Source organism: Caenorhabditis briggsae (genome assembly GCF_000004555.2).
Source record: "Caenorhabditis briggsae complete genome, chrX, whole genome shotgun sequence".
Taxonomy (NCBI): Eukaryota; Metazoa; Nematoda; class Chromadorea; order Rhabditida; family Rhabditidae; genus Caenorhabditis; species Caenorhabditis briggsae.
In genome coordinates this window covers 7,015,141-7,037,563 of record NC_013491.2, presented here as the reverse complement: position 1 = coordinate 7,037,563, position 22,423 = coordinate 7,015,141, and the positions used below count along the sequence as shown (strand labels likewise).

General features: G+C 37.4%; 4 protein-coding genes across 4 annotated transcripts; 1 reads left to right on the top strand and 3 right to left on the bottom strand.

Annotated features, from left to right (window-relative positions):
* Positions 1-217: 217 nt before the first annotated feature.
* On the top strand, positions 218-1,284 carry CBG27599 (the record flags this gene model as incomplete). Its single annotated transcript, XM_045239337.1, has 3 exons — positions 218-301; positions 346-441; positions 1,102-1,284. The coding sequence occupies 3 exons, from the start codon at positions 218-220 to the stop codon at positions 1,282-1,284; spliced, it is 363 nt and encodes a 120-aa protein (XP_045099958.1).
* Positions 1,285-2,579: 1,295 nt separating this feature from the next.
* On the bottom strand, positions 2,580-3,614 carry CBG27598 (the record flags this gene model as incomplete). The annotated part of the gene is made up of 1 exon (XM_045239336.1): positions 2,580-3,614. The coding sequence occupies one exon, from the start codon at positions 3,612-3,614 to the stop codon at positions 2,580-2,582; it is 1,035 nt and encodes a 344-aa protein (XP_045099957.1).
* Positions 3,615-4,515: 901 nt separating this feature from the next.
* On the bottom strand, positions 4,516-12,216 carry CBG17192 (the record flags this gene model as incomplete). Its single annotated transcript, XM_045239335.1, has 10 exons — positions 4,516-4,739; positions 5,157-5,605; positions 5,649-5,820; positions 5,872-6,379; positions 6,427-6,717; positions 6,766-6,900; positions 6,947-7,097; positions 7,151-7,542; positions 7,595-7,694; positions 12,149-12,216. 10 exons carry the CDS (start codon positions 12,214-12,216, stop codon positions 4,516-4,518), a joined length of 2,490 nt encoding a protein of 829 aa, XP_045096136.1.
* A 6,403-nt stretch (positions 12,217-18,619) lies between these two features.
* Positions 18,620-21,090, bottom strand: CBG17194 (the record flags this gene model as incomplete). Its single annotated transcript, XM_045239334.1, has 8 exons — positions 18,620-18,695; positions 18,745-18,908; positions 18,959-19,072; positions 19,571-19,660; positions 19,759-19,955; positions 20,000-20,196; positions 20,260-20,419; positions 21,027-21,090. The coding sequence occupies 8 exons, from the start codon at positions 21,088-21,090 to the stop codon at positions 18,620-18,622; spliced, it is 1,062 nt and encodes a 353-aa protein (XP_045096135.1).
* Positions 21,091-22,423: the final 1,333 nt, after the last annotated feature.

Below are 22,423 nucleotides of genomic sequence, written 5' to 3'. Positions count from 1 at the left end.
CTCTTCTTGACCACGTGTATCTACATGTTGTACAAAGAGATTATGGGTATAAAATGAGTAAACTTCCCCCAGTTAAATCTTTTGATTTAGGATTTGCTGAGTTGTACGACGCACTGGGAACTAAGAGTACAAAGAAAAAAACTGCGAACTTAATTTGTTTGAATGTAAGACTTTGGCAGATATAGTTCCAAACTGTGATTAGAATCGATTTTAAGATATGGGAAAATTGGCTTCAGGAATTAAAATAGTATTTGAATCACTCATCACGCTTCTCTCCACATTGGAAGATACACATCTCATTGTGAGTTTCGAGCTGAATTTTCAGGATTTCCAACAGTTTTGTAGCTCTTAAAACTTAAGAATCTACCGGACGACAACACTGTTCATCTCTATGCAATGCAAGCATATGTTTCAGAAGGATTCAGTAAAATTGGAGAGAAGGTAAGATTAAGGAAAAATGTTTTCTTCATATTTTTTGTAGTAGTTTCCGTGGAAGATTAATGTCCCTCGAAAAAACATTTTAGCCATTTTTTGTACGCTGGGAGCACTGATTTGAAGGTACAAATGAATCATGTCTATAAAACTATAAGATGATCAGAATTGAGTCCAGATTATGTAGGATCTCAGATACATTTGGTGCGTTCGAATGGAAAATTTTCATTTTCTTTATTTATACGAATAGGAAGTTAGAAGTAAATTCCCATTCTCACACTTCTTCAATCTGATCATGACCACTTTTTTGGGTTTTTCGAGTATTTCGGGGATACCTTGAACTTTTTGTTTAATATCCCAAGTGAACTTTTTTCGAATGTCTTAAATGAGATATTGGAGATTTAAAAATATTCCACAAAATCAAAAAGATATTGGCAAGAAGAGTTCATCTTTGTGTGTCAGGAAATTGGGTCAGGAAGAATGATCCGTGGTGCAGTGCTCAACGCACCACACTATTGCCCGCGGGTTCGAGTCCCACAAAAGTCACAATTTTTTTTTGCTTTTTCTTTTAAAGTTCAGAATTGCGAAAAAAGTGCCTGAATGTTTTCAAATTGGTTTGAATAAAATCGGAAAAAAGTAATCTCAATGTTCACGTATTTTGAATTTTAGAAACACGGATATGCAGAAATTTCTAGTAAGGGGCTCGCGATCGGGACAAGGGCTTACTACGGGTTCCGAAAGCTAGAACACCATTTCTACTATGTTAGATGTGGTGATCCGTGGTGCAGTGCTCAACGCACCACACTATTGCCCGCGGGTTCGAGTCCCACAGGAGTCCCAATTTTTTTTTGATTTTTCTTTTAAAGTTCAGAATTGCGAAAAAAGTGCCTGAATGTTTTCAAATTGGTTTGAATAAAATCGGAAAAAAAGTAATCTCAAAACCTTTGAGTTTTCAAATTTTCAAAATTCGGAGTTTTGGAATTCAAGGCTTTCCCGATTTCTCTTTTTTTAATCTATAAACTTCACGCATTTTTGAATTTTAGAAACACGGATATGCAGAAATTTCTAGTAAAGGGCTCGCGATTGGGACAAGGGCTTACTACGGGTTCAGAAAGCTAGAAAATCATGATAAAAAAGTATAAAAAATAAATAAATGATCAAATAACACAAAAACAAAAAGTTTGAAACAAAGAGGATTTGAACCCGCAAAAGCAGATTCCTAGACAAGCGCACACACCACTCGGCCACAGAACAGCATTCTGTAGTGGCCAGAGGTGACGGATAAGAATGAGGTGTTCGAGGGAAGGAAAAAAAAAGAGGGGAAGCAGCAAATCAAAAAATCAAAAACGAGATTCACATGGTTTACAGCTTGATTTTTGAGCAGAAATATCTCGGCTCTCCGGGCCATTCAGCAAAATTTGAAAACTGTTCTGGAATCAGGGAGCAACCTTCTTTTCAGTGAATTCACTTGCGTGTCTGATCGCGAGATAAATTCTGACCATTCCCTAGTAAGTTTTGAAGCATTTCTCTATCTCTCAATTTCCGTATTTCTGAAATTCAAAATTTAGTAATTGGAAAACTCCGATTTTTCAATTTTTTGTAATTTATTCCCCTAAATTTAGTTATCCTTAAATTTAGTCTCTGAATGTTCGAAATTCTCAATTTTATACGTTTCTCGGTTTTGGAAATTTAGCTTTCGACTTCAATATTATTCATGAATTCAATTTTTCGCGTTTCCAAATTCAAAGTTTCAGGAATTATCTCGGTTCCTCTAAAGAATATCGAAAGATGTTAGACTGATAAATTATTCATCGTTTTATCACAAATACTTCATCTGTTGACGAATTTTTTCATATCTGTTATATGAATTGAGATAATTGCGTTCGACGTGTATGTACGTATAGGATGGGCTTCTATAAAAGCAAATACCGTAAATTTTGTTTCGAATTGCCTATCAATTTGTTCGACTCATCACGGTTTTATGAATTTTTCGGAATCTCTCAAAAAACTTTTCGAATCTCGATTCTTTTTTCTACAGGGTGGCCGATAAGTATAGGACGTTTTGAAAGTGCTCCCATTTTTTCAATTTGAGGATTTTTCGAGAACAACCTTTATTAAACAACAAAAAATAAGCAGAAAATTTGATTTTACAAGAGAAATTCGAAGTTGGATCCACGAGCTTTGACACAGGCTCTCAAACGTTTCTTCACCGAATTGACAGTGCGCCGCAGGTATCCGTCGTCGATCGAAGCCCATGCTACCTCGAGAGCGGCCTTCAAGTCATCGACAGTAGCAAAAACTTTTCCCGCGATCTTCCCTTCCAACATGCCCCAAACGCTGAAATCCATCGGATTGAGATCCGGGCTGGAAGCAGGCCACAAGTTCTTGTCCAGGAATCCAGGGAAATGCGCCTCCAAGACGGCCAATGTCGATCTCGAGCCATGGGACGGTGCCCAGTCTTGTTGAAGGATAAATGGACCACCAGCAAAGTGCTGAGTGACCCAGGGTAACAAATTATCCATCAACACAATCTTTTGGTACACCTCCGAGTTGATTTTCACATTTCTTTCAATGAAAACCAACGGAGTTTTACCGGTTGCCGTGATACCGGCCCAAACCATGACACTTTTCGGGAAAAGGCGGTTATGGGCAAGACGACGTTTCGGAGACATGCTGTCATCCTTTGACAATAACTGTCTCTGGTTTTGACGGTTGGGAAGAGGTTCAATAGTGAAGATCTTCTCGTCTGTCCAGATAACGTCAGAGACGCGGCGCACTTGAAAGTGCTGGAGTAATTTTCGGCATTTTTCGAGTCGCATCGCTTTCGATTTGTCCGAGAGGTACTGTCCACGACGTAGTTTGTAACTTTTGAGCTTCAAGTCGTTCTTGACAATCGATTGGACAGTGGATCGGGCAATTCCAAGCTGTGACGCCATCCTATTGAGACTCAATCCATCATTTCGAATGATCCGTTTCTTGATGATTGCACGAGTATTCCGGGTGTTGACAGAACGTGGACGTCCGCTTTTTTTTACTTCAGAAGCATCTCCTCGCTTTTTGATAGCAGCGACACCGTTTCGAACCGTCGAAGACGAAATTTGAAGGCGTCGAGCGATCTCAGCACTTCCGAGGCCTCTCTTGAACAAGAGTTCAATGGAAGGACGATGAGGAGAACTTTTCATAGCTCGGCGATATGGAGAAGTGAGAACAAATGACTGAGAAGCTTACTTATATAGTCTCTGGACTTTCGAAAAGTTTCGAAATTTTTCGAAAATATCCCTTGGCACCGTGCCAGGGAACGCTGAAAGCGAGCGTCCTATACTTATCGGCCACCCTGTAGTTTTAATTTCATTTCAAATTGCCCCAAGAGTGTTTCTGTCTGTCGTATGCATCTGTGTAGCTGAAAATCGCATTTTTTTGCATCATACAGTTCAGCACTTGAGCCCCTAACACCGGTAATCATTTTTCAGGGGCTCTGAATTATTTACAATTCTCATTTGCTGGTTTTATTGCATTTTCCCCGCCTAAATCTCAATTCGATCTGCCCCAAAACAAATTTATCAATTCACGAATAAAAATGTCACTTCGGATTGCACATTAATAAATTATATCGAACGTCATATAATATTTTGTTGCGAAAACCCCTATTAAACGTTACATAAAGAAGAATATTCAACAAAAAAGAAAATAGTGGGAGTGTAGATAAAATATAACCGAGAAAGAAAATGAGGGGGGGGGGGGCTAACCAGTCAAACGAACTAGGTGGTGGGAAAGAATGAAAAAACACAGAGAGCAAGAGGAACTGAACACGGAATACTGGAAAAAGGGAGAAGAAAGAAAATGTAAAATGCACAACCAGAAAGGCTTACTTTGAAAAAAAAACGTGATCTATGACCAATGTGAAAAAACCAAGAATACAAAAATTTCTACCCCAACTTTTAAAGTCGTTTTTTAGGAGATATCTAAGAAGAAGACGTCACAAGAACAGGCGGAATCAAATTTTGAAAAATCAGAGAAAAAGTTAAAATAAATCACACAAAGAGGTACCAGTACAAGAATTTTACAGATGGATTGATCAAGGATTTATGCGGATTCGGCAGCAATAGCAGGTTTTGTTTCTTCAGACGAGCTTGTAACTTCCTCGGCTACTGTAGCTTCACCCTCAGACGACGATTGAGATGGCTCCTCCTCGAGTTTTGTGGCTGATGGCTCGTGTGGAATTTGTGGAGTCTCGTTTTTCGTTTTTGGTGGGGTGACATCACTATTTTTCTTGGATTTGAACAAAACATCGGTTTCTTGCATTTCTCCTGAAAAACGTTGAGTTACAGTAACGGACAATTACATATACTAAACCGTATTTCTAGCAAAAATAAAATAAACAAAACCCTATGTATCAGTTGATTTTTTAGAATTTTCAGCAGTCTAGAATTCCATTGTCAAGTTTTCGATTACTTTTAAAACTTTGGAGAGTATAAAAATGATCAGAACTTGAAATTTTTGCACAGTTTATTTTTTGAAATTCGTAGTTTTTAAGCTATTCGCTAGTTTTTGGGAATCATCGCTTTTTTGTCCGTTTTTGAACTGAGAACGTGGAAAAACAGGTGTCTCTCGGGAACGGGAAAATAGCTGAAAAACTAGAAATTCTCGAAAAAATCTACGAATGCAAATTTTTCACTATAGATCTTATTGACAGGATAAATCACTCAATTTCAATTTTTACTAACCTGTCTTCAAGTTGAATGCTCTTCCTCGGATATTCTGTGATTCTGGAGTGAGTGGAGACCACCAGTTAACCAACGATCCCATAATTGGCAGCTGCCTCATCATTCCCTCATTTTGAAGTCGTTGATCATTTTCTTTTCTCAACGCCTCATTTGCTGCTTCGATTCCTTGTCGAATCAAGTCCGCCAAACTATCCAAATACTGTTGGCTGTTCTCAATTTCTTTTCCTTTATCTGACACCATCAGGACCAAATTATGCAAATCCTTGACGTCGGAAAGCATGCCAAACTTGACACAAGAGACACCATAACGAGTGCAGTCGCCGGAAGAGAAAGCGGCGTCGACGCTCTTCAATTGGTGCACAAGCTCCAAGTTGAGATGCGAGATTTGTTGTTTTTGAATAGCATTCCAGTCTTCTGGGTTTGTCTCTTTCACAATAGATGGGATGTAGCTGGAAATATATATTTATTGAACTTTCGAGATTTTAGGCATACCAGACAGCTCCAATTCCAGCCCAGTTACGGATTGGAAGAAGCACCAAAGATGGGAAGTCATCTTTGAGCTCCGAGAACTTGAGCTTGGCGGCTACAGTAGACTCAACAATTCTCATAATGTCAGTCAGCTTACGAACAAATCGTTGCACATGATCGATGTGAGAGGAGAAGGCTGAAATTGATTTTTTAAATCATATGATTTTTATGAAAAGTAAAAATTTACTAGCTGCGTGCTCCAATGGGCAAAAACGGAAAGCGATTCCGTAATTTCCTCCAAGCTCAATCGTATCAATTCCAAGGGCTTGTGACTCTGGAAGAAGTCCGTCACGGAGCCAAGCATTGAGATAATCTCCATACTCCAACTCATCTTGAAGCGTCTTCTCAGCAATTGAAATGGCATCATGATCCTCATTTTTCTGGATCAAATCCTTATGATGTTGAATAGCATTTTTGATGCTGACATAGTTGTACTTGAAAATGAGCACAGTTGGAGCAGTGTACTTGCTCTTGTAGACACGGTTAGCGAAATCTACTGGGTTTTCAACGCCAACAATTTCGACCTCTGGGATTGCGGAGAGTCCCTTGAGCATCACTTTGCTGAGCAAGAACGCGTTTTCGACCATGTCGACGATTTTCTTTCCGGAAAGGTAGGACGAGGCTACCCACCAAGGGAGGCTGTCCAGTTTCTCACGGTACGATGCCTTGTATCCCTCGACGGATTTGTGTAGAGTCTGAAAATAAACATTTAGATTTTCAATAGCTGAAACCTGACGCTTACCACAACTGGAGCGGATGGGATACCAAGCCAAAGAGCAATTGGGAATGTCATACTGTCCACTTGAGACAACACATGAACCAGAACATTATTTGGCTCGCGGAATGTCAATGCAGCGATTGCTTGTCCAGTGATATGAAGCCAGAAATGCGCCTTCTTCTCCCGAATTTCCAAAATCTTGGAAATCATGTCATTCTGTCCCAAAATGGTCGTTCCGACGACACCAATGAGAATGAGGGGCTTCTTCCCGGCAGCCAAGTCCTCGTCAAGGATCTTCTCGAATTGTTGATGGTCCTGAAATTTTATTGGTTTCAAAATCTTAGAGATGTTTTAAACACTAACAATTCTTCCTTCGATTTCACTCAAATCAGACTCAAGTTTTGGAAGAATGGTAACATCAGCGATTCCGAACTCTGAAGCCAGGTAGGATGAAACATCCATGTGAAGAGCTGGAGACACATACACGACAGGGGCTCCCTGAACATTTGAATTAAATAGTTTATGTGCATTTTAATTCACAAACCTGCTCAACAAACGCCTTCCATCCCTTGGTAGCATAGTCAGTTCCATAAGAGGACTTGAGCGCAAGTTTGATAGCATGTCCAATTCCATTTCTAATTGAGAGAGAAATAGTAGCTTCCGGGTCCGAGCAATAGACTTGCGAGTCCGAAAATCTGGAAATGTTCGAAGTAAAGTTTCGATTTTAAGAAATTTTCAAGATTTTTACCTGAAAAGGTTGCTGAAGACATGGTTGACACTTCCGTAAAGCCAGGAAGCAATGCTCTGGCGATGGTGACTGCTCAAAAGATCAATGTAGGACTTGAGACTTGCAGATGTGACCAAAGTTCGTCCCAACTCGGAAAGCTTTTGTCCTTCGCGAGATCTGCAAGGAAAGAAAAACGGAAGCTGATTCATGAATACGAAATCAAGCGCCAACCTAGTCTTTGCCACTTGGACGTGCTGCTTTAACCCGACTGGTGTGGTCGTCTCATTTCCGAGCCAGTCGTCAGAAATAATCATGTGCTCCAATTGCTCGAGCACCGGTGGAAGTGAAACCCCAGACGATTGCGACATTCGCGAAGATTTGCGAGAGATTGGTTTGGCCGAAACGGTGGAGGTCTGGAAAATTTGCAGGGTGTTCCACACATGTTTCTCAACAAAAAAAACTCACAACAGATTTTTTTGGTCCATCATCCAATCCACTGTCCTCAGACTTTGTTGAAGAACTATTCGATGCTGGGCTGTGCTGTTGGGAGGACACCTCTATTTTGCTGAAAGATCCCAAAATTATCAAATGGGAAACTAAATTTAGAAGGTGTGAATTTTTTAGTGTTTTCTCGTCGACCATGTTTCTCGAAACATGGCTGAACAAAGAGTTGAGGGAAGACGTTCCCCAGGGACAACACAGCAACACTAACACATGTATTTTCATGTATTTTCACTCGTGTCGTCGCTCAGTCACTCTAGAAATTGACACGCATACACGAAACTCGATTCGCATAAAACGCCACACATGTACGCAATTTCTGAAATTAAGTGGGGGAGCGAAGAGGGGTGAAGAAGAAGTAGATGATGAAAACGACTAGAAACCAGTCAGTTCTTTTTTTTGCTAATGGAATTTCACATTTAATTGGGATGCTCTTTGTTTTTTGATGAGCATTTGAAATGCTCCATTGGACTTTGATGAAGGGTCATGAGATAGTAAAGAGCAAAATCATTATGAAATGCTCAGAATGTTATAATGTCCAATTACAGTACTTTATTACGTATTTTTAGTTGATTTTTGGCCTTTCAGACAATTTTCAGAAGTCTGGAGCTCGACTAACAAGTTCCCAATCACTTTGAAAATTTTGGAGGGTGTAAGAGAGACTTAGTTGGAAAGCTTTGCGTTCACAGTAAATTTTGAAATTTCATGAATTTTAAGCGTCTTTCTAATTTCTAAAAGATTCTCCTTTAGCTTGTACTCAAAACGTGGAAAAATAGGTGTTATTCAGAAATCCGCAAATAGCTGAGCAACTAGAAATTTTCCAGAACTTTTTGAATTTAAATTGTTCAGTCTAGGTCTGTTTCACCAACTCCGACGTTTTAAAAGAGGTTGAAAACTTGACAGCGCTGCTCCAACCACTTGAAAACGGTAAAATCTGCCAAAAATTAACTGAAAAATATGTTTTTGTATATCTTATTGAGCGGTACTGTATGTATTTCTACAGGAATTACTGTAGTTCACAAAATTCAGTTTATTCAAGAAACATGCTAAAATGCCTCAAGTTTTGAACATTGCACTAGCGTAGTAGCGGGGGGAAGGAAGCACAGGGCTCTTGGGACAAAATCACTTAGAATGCAAATTGTATCACAAAAAAAAAGTAGGGAAGTGTTTAGAATCAAACTTTGAGACTCATTTTTTTAGTATCGAGGTTTACAGTAAAATTCAATTTTCAAGAAACTTATATGCCGTATTTTCATTATATGAGCTTATTATATGTCCACTTTGAGCTCAATTATCACGGCTCTTTTAAGAAGTATTAAAGATTTGTCTACAGATAAATTCTTAAACATAAGGTTGTTAATATTTTATCAATTCACAAATTCTTGGTATCTCTAATACGAACCAAGATAAATAGGGTCAAAGTGTTGGTTCGGCTTGTATTGAAGAAAATACGGTAGTTTTTTTAGAGCATTGCTTGCCCCCGAAAAAAGATCATTTCGAATGTTTTTTTTTCTATTCTCAAATTGAAATTTTCCCCATTGACAACACAAATTATTACGTTGACGGTAATGGCGGATGATTCTGATATCTATGCGATGAGCATGGTAACATGAATGATGAGCTCTCAGAGTTGTGCCTCATCGCCTCATTCTGAAAAGTCAAATAAATCATGACATCCAAAAAGAAGAGCACACAGGACAAGGCGAAAGAAAAACAATTGAATTGAGCGAGGTTTTTTCATATATAAAATCTGATTCAGTAGAAGAAGAAGAAAAAGAAAAATGGGCGGACGAAAAAGGGTTGAATCTAAAATAAGGGGGTAGAGTAGCTCGAAATGAAAACTGCATACATTTTTCCTTCATTTCAACCCGACCCCAAGTGTTTGTTTTGTAGAGCAAGTGGAAAGTTAGGAATATAATATAAACAAAAAAAGAAATAGAGTATTAGCTAATTTTTTTCATTTTCAAAAAAAGAGGCTTTGAAAAAAACGAAGTTGCGCTCAGAACCAAAATGAGAAACAAAAAGGAAACTAGGGCAATAAAAAGTGCAAATCTGTCTGGTTATCTACCCCATAAAAAGTTTCACTTCCCTAGATTGGTTTTAGGACCCATGTTTCCGGTTCCCTGACCGAAAAATAAAATTAAAACTGAACATAACAAATCTTATACGCCCATATTTGAGTCAAGCCTTGACAAACAAAGTGTCAGAAATTTGCTGTCATTTTGGCAACTTGTCCACTTTCTGGAGCAAGTCAAAAGCGAAATGCTGAATCAAGGACAACCATAAAAAACTTGGACAAGAAGAAAAAGAGTCGTCGTCTCAGATAGGGAAACAACTCAAATTGACATTATCGGAGGCGACAAAAAAGAAGAAAAAGGGAAAGATAGAAGTGCCATCATATGCTCCAGCTGCTCTGTGTTTCGTTTTTTTATCTCTTCCCGAACACGGGCAATACCAAATCAAATAATGGACAATAGAAGGGATAGAGGGTGGGCTGATGCAAAAAGGAGAAATAGGGGACTTGTCTATCTGTGTGAAATGAGGGGGGGGGGCTCAATGTGTGCTTTATTCATTGCTTTTCGTTTTGAAGAATGAACGAATGACACGACCACCATCCACACCGGGCCGCTCCGATTTGTTGGTTGCAAAAAAAATGAGGCCCCCGGAGGCATTTGAGCATTTTTTGGTTGAATATGAATATTCGCACGCACCGAAGGGCCCTTTTTCATTTCAATGTATCAGGTTACTTAAGTGCAAAACGCTTTTTGAAAATTTTATGAAACACACCGGAAAAAGTCAGGAGCCGGGTAGAATATTTCGAATGCAGTGTTTAGTGCCATACAATTTGGAAAAGTTTTTTGGGGCGAAAAAAAAGAGAAAGATAGAAAAGAACATGTGATGTTCCAATAAAATGAGTCAGCTTCATGTGTCGAACACTTTTCACACCTAATATTAGTATCATGAATCTAGGAAAGATTCAGGATCTGAGTCTCAAAATGTTTCAGGTTACGGTAGGTTCAGTAACTGAAGGATATAATATTCGATTTCAACAAAATCATTCAATTTTAACAAAACATTTAAATTTGAATAAACAAATGAGAAGGTTTTCCTATCCATCATTTCATTTTTTAACAGATACCCACCAACATGCACTTGAGGTTAATTATCTCGGTTCATGTAATCGATATCAAAATAATAATAACTAAGAAAAAATGGTGATATTATGATAAACAATTTCCAAGTTGATAATTTTTCGATATCTTTCGAATGAACCTAGATAATTGAGCTTTAAGTTTACAGTGTGAAAGGGATTTTTCCCACCCCACTGAAATTCAACAAGCTACCGTATTTGCTCCAATACTCACCATATAAGTGCTTATCAAACTTGATTATCTTGGTTCCTATGAAAGATATAAAAAAAATTGTGAACTGATAAAATGTTGGTGATAATATGATAAACAATTTATCATTTGATCTATTTTTGATATCTTAAACAGGAACCGAGATAATTGAGCTCAAAGTTTAGGTATGAAAGTTTTTTAGGACAAAATACGGAATTCAAAAAACCTAAATAAAAAACCCTTAATTTTAAAAAACCCCGCTCAATTTTTTGAATTTATATTACCGAATTTCTAATTCGAACGTTTCACCTACAGTAACCCAAGAAGTTTCTTCCCTACAATTTTCAATATTTTCAAATTTTATTGAAAACCAAGTCACCCACGTCACCTATTCAAACCAAATTTTTTTCTTGAAACTTTCTTTCTGATTTTTCACCTTTTGAATTTTTTGTGATGCTATCCCCAAACTGTGTAAACATGATTCATGTGATGTCCATAGAATTCCTCCTCTCTCCAACTTCTTCCTCTCCTTTCAATCCCAACCGAAATTTTCATTGTTGATAGGTTTCATGAAAAACAGACACCAGTCAATGAAAAGAGAGTGGGGCACCGACAGAGAGACCGATCAGGAAAAACCGGGTCCACGATAACATCTGACACCGCTCGGCGAACGCAAAAAGTTTTGGAGGGGAAAGGAGGAAAGAAAGATCTGGAAGGAAGACAACGAATTCAAAGATAGAGATCCGTGGAATCGATAGATGAATTGGGACACTGGGACACACAAAAGTTAGTAGGTCGCCGGTTTTTTTTTAATTTCAATTTGAATTTAAAAAATTTTAAAAATGAGAAAGAAGTGAAACGTCGAAACATGCTCTGAACCCGAGAAAAGTACAAAAAGCTCAAAAATGCGCGAAAAATGTATTGGAGGTGTCCGCAAAGGGACCATTAAGATGGCGTTCCTCGTCTCGTTGCATGCATTTCTATTTTTATTTTCTTCCCACCCCTTTTGCTTGTCTTCTTCTTTCGTTTTTTGAAGAATTCGACGTCTCCAGAAGTTTTTTTTGCAAAAAAACCAGTTGTCAAGATAATGACACTAAGTGACCAAGTCTAGACAGTAATTTCAACGGTAAATACTCTATTTAGTGTTCGGTAAACTTTTGCAGGCCCTCTTACTCACCTTTCAATTGTTTGAATGATGCTCTCGATTTGCTGAACTGTGCCCGACATTTCAGCAGACGTGGCCATCCTGAAAAAAAAGGAAAAATTAAAAAGGAAGGTAAAACGGCTAAAATGCGATGCGAGAGTCGAGCTAGTGGCCACATCAACAATCTACGTGGCATCATCCTCTACCACGACGAGAAATGATGGAACAGACAAAGATAGTAAGCAGGGAGGGGACAAATACAGAGAGGTACAGGAAGAGGGGAACGATGGAGGTAGAGAAAGATGGAAAACTGACAGTAAAAGAAAATGAGAGAGCGAGAAAGGCAACAAAAGGTGTTGAACAAACAAACCACGAATGCAGGCTAGTGCAAAAATGATTTTCCATCGATTGATACAAAATTATGCGGATTCGTATATATGGTGTTCGTATTTGCAACGTGGCATTTTGGATAGATAGATATAGAGGGACTATCCAATAATATGAAAACAGCGCCCGGCGAATTCGATTAAGAATTGAAAGAGAAAAGGAGGAACGAAGAAGTTGAAGAGATCCGCGTAGATAAAGTACAACCGCCTGCCTGTATTTTGCCTCATTTCTTTATATCTTAACATCTTTTCGCTTTCTTTTTTGGACTATGAAGCCTAAAAGAGAGAGGGAAAACGCCGCATCATTTTCTTGTTTATGGGAAAAACAACGTTCGAAATGATTTGGTCGAGATTGTGAATTTTTAGAGAACATGAAAAATTACATGTGGTCATGCGAAAGAGATAATTCGGAGCAAAAAAAATGGGAGAAGAGAAAAATCCATATAATAGGAGGGCCCCCTACATTGTCGAGTTTGAGCTCAATTATCTCACTTCCTATGCAAAATATCAAAAATGTGCCAACTGACAAAACATTTCTGTCATTATGATAAACAATTTATCAGTTGTCAAGTTTTTTGTATATTTGACAGGAACCGAGGGAAATCGGCTCCAAGTTACAAGTTAGGCATTACAGGTTTTACCGTAGATTTTGAGCTGGAAAACGGAAATTGGGATCGAGCCAATTTTCAAGATTTTCAAAATAAATTATTTGCTGGAATGAAACCTTTGAAAAAATCCTAGTGGTATTTTCTAACCAATTTTAAGTGGTTCATGGGAGAAGCTTGGTTTCTCAATATTTACAACAATTTGAATTTTAAAAATTCAAATTTTTGTGTTTCCACGAACATTTTAAACACGGTTTTCAGCTAGGCGATATTCGAAAATGCCCGATTTCAAATTTAATTTTTTTGCGGAAATATTTTTTTAATTTTCGAAAATTATTTTTTAAAAATAGTTTTTACTTGAAAAAAGATTACTTGATAGAATAAAAAATTACAAATTCCCAAAAATTTCCGAAAATACACATTTTCAACATTATTGAAAACCGAGAGAAATGATTTTTCCCCCACATTCTTTGACAAAAAATATTGCAAAAACTACTATGTACATCTTTATGTAATTAGCTGCGATTCTTTGCTCCCCCATCCATCCCATACTAACCAATCCATCAACTGCACGCGACTAAGAACTATCAGTCAATTTCGAAAGTTGAAAAAAAGTACAATGACTGTCACTTACGACCATCGTGTGTGTGTTGGTAAACATGTCGGGGCGTTGGCACGGAAGTTTGCTTCCTCTGTTTCATGAGTGAAAAAAATATTCGATGAAGAGGTGAGAGAAGATCATTTAGAAAAATAAACAAGGTTGAAAGTTGAGAGTTTACCCGATTCATTGCACTTTTTCATAATTGTTTAAAATTAATGTTTTTTTTTGTTTTTGACATTTTTACACATATAAGGAGGCGTAGAGAAAGTTTTTTTTTTTAACTAAAAAAAACATACTTGTAAAATTCCGGGCCGGGCCTGAGGAAATTTTCAAGGACCGGTGTCACAAATTCTGTATTTTTGAGCCAAATTTTGAGCTCTCAATATAATTTTTTCCTTTTTTTTTCGTTTGTTTGTCTGTCTAATCAAAAAAGATCGAAAATACTCGAAAAAAAATTTTGATCGAAAAAAAATCACATAAGGGTCCCCCCTAATGTGTTTTTTAAAAATTTCAAAACTAGTGAAATGACGGAACACACTATTTCGTAAGTGTTGAAATAGCAGTTTTTGCCAAATGACTGAAATTTCTAAACCTAAATTGCTAAACATAATTTCCTCAAAAAGCGAAATAAACTTTCAAGGATAACTACGTAACCTAATTTTCTATTTTCAAGTGGAGTGACTGTTCGGGGCAAAGGAAGAGAATGGGGGAGTTTAACCCATACCGAATTTTACAATCGCGTACTTCGAATCCAAATCCGTTTCTAACCGCTTAGTCTTTATGAAACAAGACCTAAAAAAGTGTGCGGAGGATTTTCGAAATTTTTTTGGCCTTTTTTTCACAGCCGAAAAAATTGGTTGGAAAACGGATTAAGAAGCCAAACTTTGGAATCGAATTTTTAGGATTTTTAGAAATTCCAATTGAATTATGAAAAATCAGGGGAACGGGAAACCTCATAAAAAAAGGTCGAGAAAATGAGAAAAAAGGATATTACTGTAGATTAGAATCATTTTTTTAAAATGTTTCCAATTGGTTTTGTCCATTATTCAACTGTTTAGAGGCCAACATCTTGGCATTGACAATGAGAAATTGAAATTTTCCTCCAAAATACTATATAATTCTGCTCACAATGTGGCTCTAATGAATTAAGCGAGAGAAAAAAAAACATATGTGAAAATGTTTACACGAGTGCGTGCGGGGGAGATGTCATGGTGCGAGAGTAGTGTCCGAAAGTGAAAATCGGGTGTCTGTCTTCCATGTCCATTCTTCAGCCTCTTCTTTCGGCCTACGATGCAAACCAGATACCACGTGTAATCGGAAGACACGCACGGGGTCAGTCAGTCGACAGCTTACATGGCGGTCGGGATGTGAAAGCAGTCACCGAAAAAAAAAGGAAAAAGAACTATCATTTATGGAACGGATTTTTGAAATAGCGATGGATACCATACTTGCAACGACCCGTCCGAGCCGTATCTGGCTTTTTTTTCAGAATTTTCTCGGCCCGGGTTTCTTTTTTTGTATTTTTTTTAAAAAAATTTGGAGTCAAAAAATATTCAAAAAATAATAAGAGTTATAAAAAAGGAGTGTTGTTTGAAAAAATTTTCCCAAAAAAATTGAAATCTTCTTGAATATTCAGAATTTTAACCCGGACCGTGGCTGATTTTGCAATTACAATAGATACATAAAGATGACTTGCAAACTGGAGGTTTTTTCCAAAAATGGCAACGAAAAAACAGGAAAAGCCTGGAAAATGCGTCATAACTTTTGTATTTTTTTTCTCCGCTTTCCAAACATAAATCGGTGTCGTCGAGTTGGAAATAAAAGTCTTTGCAAGGTTTGGGTGAAAATATATGTAATAGGAAAAAGGTTGCGGAATAAGGAAGGTCGTTCGGAAATTGGAGAGGCGGATTCCGGAAATTGAAAATGTTGGGTTTTTATATTCAAATCTTTGTTTTTTTTTCTGTTAGGACAAAATTGAGTAATACCCTTTTCCGGAAGACACTAAAAAGAATGGGTTGGTAAGTTTTCAGTTAACACCCTTAACTGAAAACCAAGAAAATTGAGAAATGAAAAAAGAAACTCAAGTCTTTACAAAACTGCAACCTGATACTGAAAATAGCTTCCTGGGAAAAAATGGAATCATTTTTTGGGAAAAAAGTCAATTAAACTGTTTATCATCGAGTTCATGTGAATCTCATGGTTATTAAACCTGCAAATCAAGTTGAAAGACAATATTCCATTTTTTCGTAAATTTTCTTTCGAGAAACTGGCCGAGTACTGGAAACTTTTAGGACCGGGACATTTGTTTAGTTGACAAAAATAGCCATGGCATGGGTAACAGTTCGACTAGCACACTTCACTTTGCCCAAATGATAACAATCTGTGCTGGTCCTGACCCGAATTGCGCAACCCAATCATACTCATCATCTTCACCTCCTTAGCCTTTCCATTCACAGGCACACACACCTCTAGGCTCGTAAACGTAAACGCCGTCCTTTGAGTGTGGACAGGGGCAAGAATGAGAAGAATTCAAATTAGGTTAATACTTTTTGAGAGGAGCGGGTGACAAAAAAGGAATCAAAAAACGGGGATATGTGTGGGAAAAGAGGAAGGAGAAATAGATGAGGAAGCAGATTTACAACATGACCACCATCGAGAAGAGTTCGGTCAAGGGTCATAAATACCTGATTGGAAGGAAAGAAATAAGGAGAAAAGGTTTGGTTTACGACTACGATTTTCGCAAGAATGGTAAAATTTTGAAATACTTTTTTCAGTGGAAAATATAAGCTGTGTTTGCTTTAATTCAAGCCAACTATACATAAACCTTAGGTTTAATTAAATCAGTTTCTTTAAAAGATAAATTTGTCAATATATAAAGTATAGGTGGTATTATTGAAAATCATTTCTGTAGACAATTTTTTGATGTCTTATACAGGAATTCAGGTAAATAAGCTCAAAGTGCACGGACAGGGTGGGCTTCAATCAGAGCAAACACGGTAACTTTTGTGTACTAAAAAGTATTACAGAATTTTTCGATTTGTCGGAAATTTTCTGCGTATACTGAACAAATGGTCAGCTTTAATTTTGTGATTGACAACGAATTTAAGCAAACGAGATAAGCAGTTGAGAAGTGGCCAAACTTTAAGTTTAGTTCTAGCTTTCTCATTTTTAGCACATTTTTAAATGCAAACGTCATATCTCACCAGAATGGAATTCGGTTAAAAATTGTAAATTCCAAAAAAGTAGTTATTTCAATATTTGACATGACTATTCAAATAAAATTATTAAAAAAGCTAATATATTTTTAGGCTCAATAAGATTTGAAACTTTCAGAAAAATATAACTTCTAAAATATTTTCTCAGGTCTTGGAAGTGTCACTAAAAAATATTTTAGCCGTTTTCCGGCGCTGTACTCGTAATTTCTACTAATTTAGTTATTCTATTTTATATCTAAGAATATATATTCCAGATAAAGCTTGAAAAACAAGACTACTACCTATAAAAATATTTGAAATAATGAAAACATATTGGAAAATGAACAAAAAAACGTTTCACTATCATTTTTAGGTAGTGGAACTTAAATTTCCAGTATCAATTGAAAATGAATGTCTAGGAAATTTGAAAGACAGCAGCGATAACATATGAAAACAATGGCACTTTTTCTAGTATTTTCTCACTATTAGTTCTCGTTTTTTTCGGTGTCATACTCAACTACCGGAAAGTTAACAATAGTAGTTCAGCAACACATACAAAGCTAGTCTAGGACAGAAACATATAAAAAATAGTAAATCCTGCAACAGTGAACTTTAAGATAAATAAATTGTTGAGAAGTGAAGTGTTTTGAGAATTAAGAGAATCTCTAGAAGGTTCAATTCAAATAGAAATGAGTAAGAAAAAAAATGGTGAGAGGTTTTCTATCCCAGAAAAGGGGGCGGCCCGAAATACGTAATCTGTTAAGAAAAACAAACATTTTTAAATTCGAGAAAACCTATAGTTCAACTGACATAAAATGAAAGTGCAAAGAGAGAATAAAATCTGACCCAGCACCAGTCGTAAACCATAAATTTCAACCCAGTATTTCAGCAATAAAATCTTCTGTGGTCCTTAGTACACAACCATTTCGAGGTGAATTGTGCAGCTGGCGGGACACAAGACGGAGCACAATGAAAGATTAGTAACGGAGGTCGACATATTCAGACCTTTCTTTTCTCGTCCTCTTATACGTTTCATTTCCCACTTGTTTACCACAAAATGCCCGCAAAATGCTCTCGGTCGGGCTCTTCACACAGAGCATTTTGGTTTCCCCCATATAAAGGAACATGGATATACTATTTGTAAATTCAAAAACAATGAGCTCTGCTTTCGGAGCATCAACCATATGTTGTTGACACACACAAAAACAGAGAGAAAGTGTTGGTGGAGCGGGAAGGGGACCGAAATAACTAATGCAAAGAAATTTTCAAAATGCGCGTGGTCCGTGGGGGCCGATGTTTCAGTAGTGAAGTGGTTTCTAGGCACCCGTCAAGAGCTGTCAGCATCTCCACAGGCAACTCGAAGAGATTTGCGATTCCACCTTTTTTATATTCGACTTTGAACATTGGGAATTCTAATTTGACATGAAATAAAATTAAAAATGGAAAATGTTTCGATGATGCAGAGGTTTTTCATTATGAAAAAGAAAAAAAAAATTGTTGAACAAAAAAAAACAAAATCGGTTGGTCGACCGGTAAAGAGGACCGGTAGGTTTACAAAAAGGCAGAACAAAAAAAAAGGGAACAGATTTACATTACTATTGGCAAGCACGACGAGCGGTATTTTATATGGAAAAAGGCACTGATATATTCACTAACCATTTTTGGAAGGCACGAAGAGATTTTTAAAAAATACAAAGAAAAATATAGAACAGAATTTTTTAGAAGCTTAAATTGTTGAGACACATCATTGACAAGACTCCAGTCACGATCATGGCCCACTGCTTGAAACTTTGACTGAAATAAAAGTAAAAAAAAAACATTTAATTTTATAAGTTAGACTCACATAGGAGATCTCTCTTCGTGAAGTTCTGGCAAAATCTGAACCAGCGCAATATTCAGAAAACCGCCAGCAGTGAACGGAAGGAGAGTCTCAATGACGGGCACGTTGGAGGTGTGAAGAGAAAGTGCTACACATGAGCCCAACACTCCAGCGGAAGCAGTTACGAACTGAAAAAAATTGGTGGTTGGTGGGTGAGCTTTTGAACTAGTAGACGTACCTGGGCCTTAATAGCAGCAACTCGGTCGAAATCGGCGCGGAGGAGGATAGCGAAATCACTGATTTCGTGTGGAATCTCGTGGAGGAGAATGGTGATAGTGGTAAGGAATCCGAACTGCAAATATTTCGAGTTGATCTTGAAACTTTTTATATAGGATTCTTGGAAAAGCTTTTTTGGAATTCGGGATATTGAAAATAGCGAGTTTCGACACTTCAGAATGTTCCGATTCTGCAAAGATTGGAATTTCAAAATTTCAAAATAATCAGATATTCGAAATTCCCAAAAACTCAAAATTTGTGAAATTCGGAATATTAAGATTTTGAAATTTTCAGAGTTTCAAATTAATCCGGTAGGAAATATTTCGAAAAATTGGAACACTTTGATTTTGAAAATTTTGGAATTTCAGGATTTTTTAAATTCAGAATTTTCAACATTCAAAATTTTAAAATTTAGCAATATTCCGATTTTGACAATTTCGGAATATTACAATATTCGGATTTGGTAAATTTCGATATTTCGGAATTTACAGAATATTTTTTCATTGCACCACTTTTTTATTGAAAGTCTGATTTTTGTCAGAATTGAAATTAACTCCCAAAAGTGTTCACTAACCTTCGTGGAAACTAGGAAACTGCTTCCAACAGCGAGTCCATGAGCGAAATTGTCCACCACATTGGCACACAGGTTCATGTAGGCGCAGAGCTAAAATTTCAAAAGTTAATTTTTATTCCAACAATTTGTTTCTCCGCCCTCCCAAGTGTTTACAATTTCAATTTCAAAAACCTATACATTTCACTTGCCTGATGCTGTCCCTCTTCAGTGGATGCTCCAATCTTTTCAATAAAATAGAACGAGAGGAATCCTGCAAGTGTCCATAATCCAATAGAGATTTGGTCCGTATGGTTGTCATAGGCTTCTGGTAGCAAATGCAAGAAGACGTCGGAGAGAAGAGTTCCAACACCAAAAGCAAGGACCAGGTTGAGGCGGCGTTGACCCTCTAGAAATTGAAAATTTGAAATTATTTTTAAAAGTTTGACTAACCTCTCGATTGGAGGAAATCGTGAATGTTGGCTGGAAGCAAGAAAGCTGGAACGATTCCACTGCTAACTACCAACGAGCAACCAAACAGAGTCCAGAGCCACGTGGCAGCGGTAACATCTCCCTGCTTGTTTTCCTCCTCGCTCTGCCACATAATCTTCTGGATTTCGGCTGCCTCCTTTCTCAACTCCTCCTCGAGTCTGCAAAGTTCAGTGTGAGAAAAAACAACAAGAAATCAAATCCCCAAAGGAAACAACACATACACCATAGCGTGTGCTCTAAGCGGTTCGTGAATCGGCTTGCCCTCTGGATCCATCAACGAGTCCACGGCCACGTCATCAAACTCTGACTTCAGTTTGTTACCGTTGGTCCCACCCAGAAGGGATTCCTCGAAAAATTGAGGACCAGCAGCCGGGTGGAGGTCTGAAAACGAAAAAAAATTTTTGTTTGAGATTGAAGTAACATTACTTCTATGTTTATGTGTTACCCCCAATTTATGAATTCATTTGTACAGGTTTGAAACCGAGCATTGAAATTTGTATTTTGTATGTTCTACTGATTATAATCACCGCGAAACCTGAATTAGAAGGGCCGACCTTTCTATTTTTCCGGCTAGTTTTTCTTCTATTTTTCCAATAGTTCGGTGAATTCTCGTCTGAATTTCATGAAAAATCTATCAATTAAACCAAAATTGAGCAGTTTTTTAGCGAAAAAAAACATTTCAACAGATTTCAGTAAAATTGTGGACTGTCCGGAATGTTTTTCACTGAAAGTGAAAAAAAAATTTCAGCCTCAAACAATATATATTTGCAAGGGTCCCTCCATTTTTCGGAGCCCCCCTTAAAGATCCCTTCTATTAGGGGCCCGTCTACTACAGGTACACTTCTAATACAGGTTTTACGGTATATGGTCTCAAAGAAAAGATAAAGCGCCCTAAAAAACGTTCAAGTGAAAATATATAATACAATTGTCGTTTTTGCCCTTTTCATGAACTTCCAACTTGTCCATTATTAAATTCTCTTTCACTCACCGAGCAATAATCCCTCCTGTGCATGTATGGCAATACATGATGAGAGTAGTATGAACCAGAACATGGTTCTCGGCCTAACTCTGAAACAATGAAAATGAAGAAAACATTTTTGGTTACCAACTACCCGGAAGTTTTACACCAAAAAGCGAAACGGAGAAAAGGAAACGGAAAAAAAGAAACGGTGTTGTAGAGATGGCGATTTGATTTTTGTTGATTACAGAAAAACGAAAAAAGGAAAAAGAGAAGAGAATAGAGAAATGAAGGAGGTGTTGGAGAAGAACTAAACCAGTTTCTTGCCGTGTTTTTTGCCGTTTGAAGGTTTTTTGTCGCCTTCTTCTAGAAGAAAGTGTCGCGAGACAAAAAAGAAGTCGTAGCGATTCAATCGATTCAGAAGCCCCAGAAAAGGTAGTCGTCTCTAATCGCATTAGGTCGCTTCTTCCAAATCGCCTAGATTGATGGGATACTTTTGGTATTGTTAGAAAAAGGGGAGAAGCTGAATAAATAAAGGAACACATGGAGAAATGAAAAATGGCGGAGAAGGAGAGGAATAATAAAATATATTTATGCGCGGGGGTTCCCAAACTTGTTTCTTGGTATCGATAGAATTATGGTTTCATTCTTAGTAGAAGTAAACGAAACAAATCAATAAAAAAGGCGCCAAACATCTGAAAAAACTAGCTGAAAATATCTTGAATATCTGGAATCTTCCTTTGCAAACCACACAATCTTGATCAGTATTTTGATATCAATCCAATCAGATATACGATTGCATCGACACCCATCCAAAACCAGTTCGCCAAAACAAAACCGATAACAGAAGACACTCAGAGAACGGTTATAGAGATATATGGGGGGGAAGTCAATGAAAACGAGAAAACCAATGAAGAAAATAAGCAGACGTATGACGCTTCTTCCTCTTTCCTCTCAAAACCAGATGAAAATGACGACCACTGTTCAAGTACTAATTTAGAAACTGAAGACGAAAAAGAATAAGAAGCATATGAATGAAGACAGAAGAAGAAGAAGAAGCAGAAGGAAGTGGGAGATATAGGAATTCTGAGGATTAGAGATTGAGACATAAGGCAGAGGAGAGAGATGCAGACATTCGGCCAACTGTTTCGTGAAGGACACATATGCCAGGAAAAATATGGACTTCTTTGGACACTTTCGGTTTTTAGTTGTTTTATTTTGAAACAGTTGAGAAAAGCTAGGAAGACTAGCGAACTGATAAAAGTTGGCAACTGTGTAGAGATACTAGAAGTATCAGAAAACGTCAATCAATACGAAAATTAGTGTAATAGAATCTGGGTCAAGAGTATTGGGAGAAGAGGGAGAGGGAGAGAGAGAGAGAGAGATAGAGAAAGAAGAAAAGATAGAAGAGGAACATCTGGGAGGAT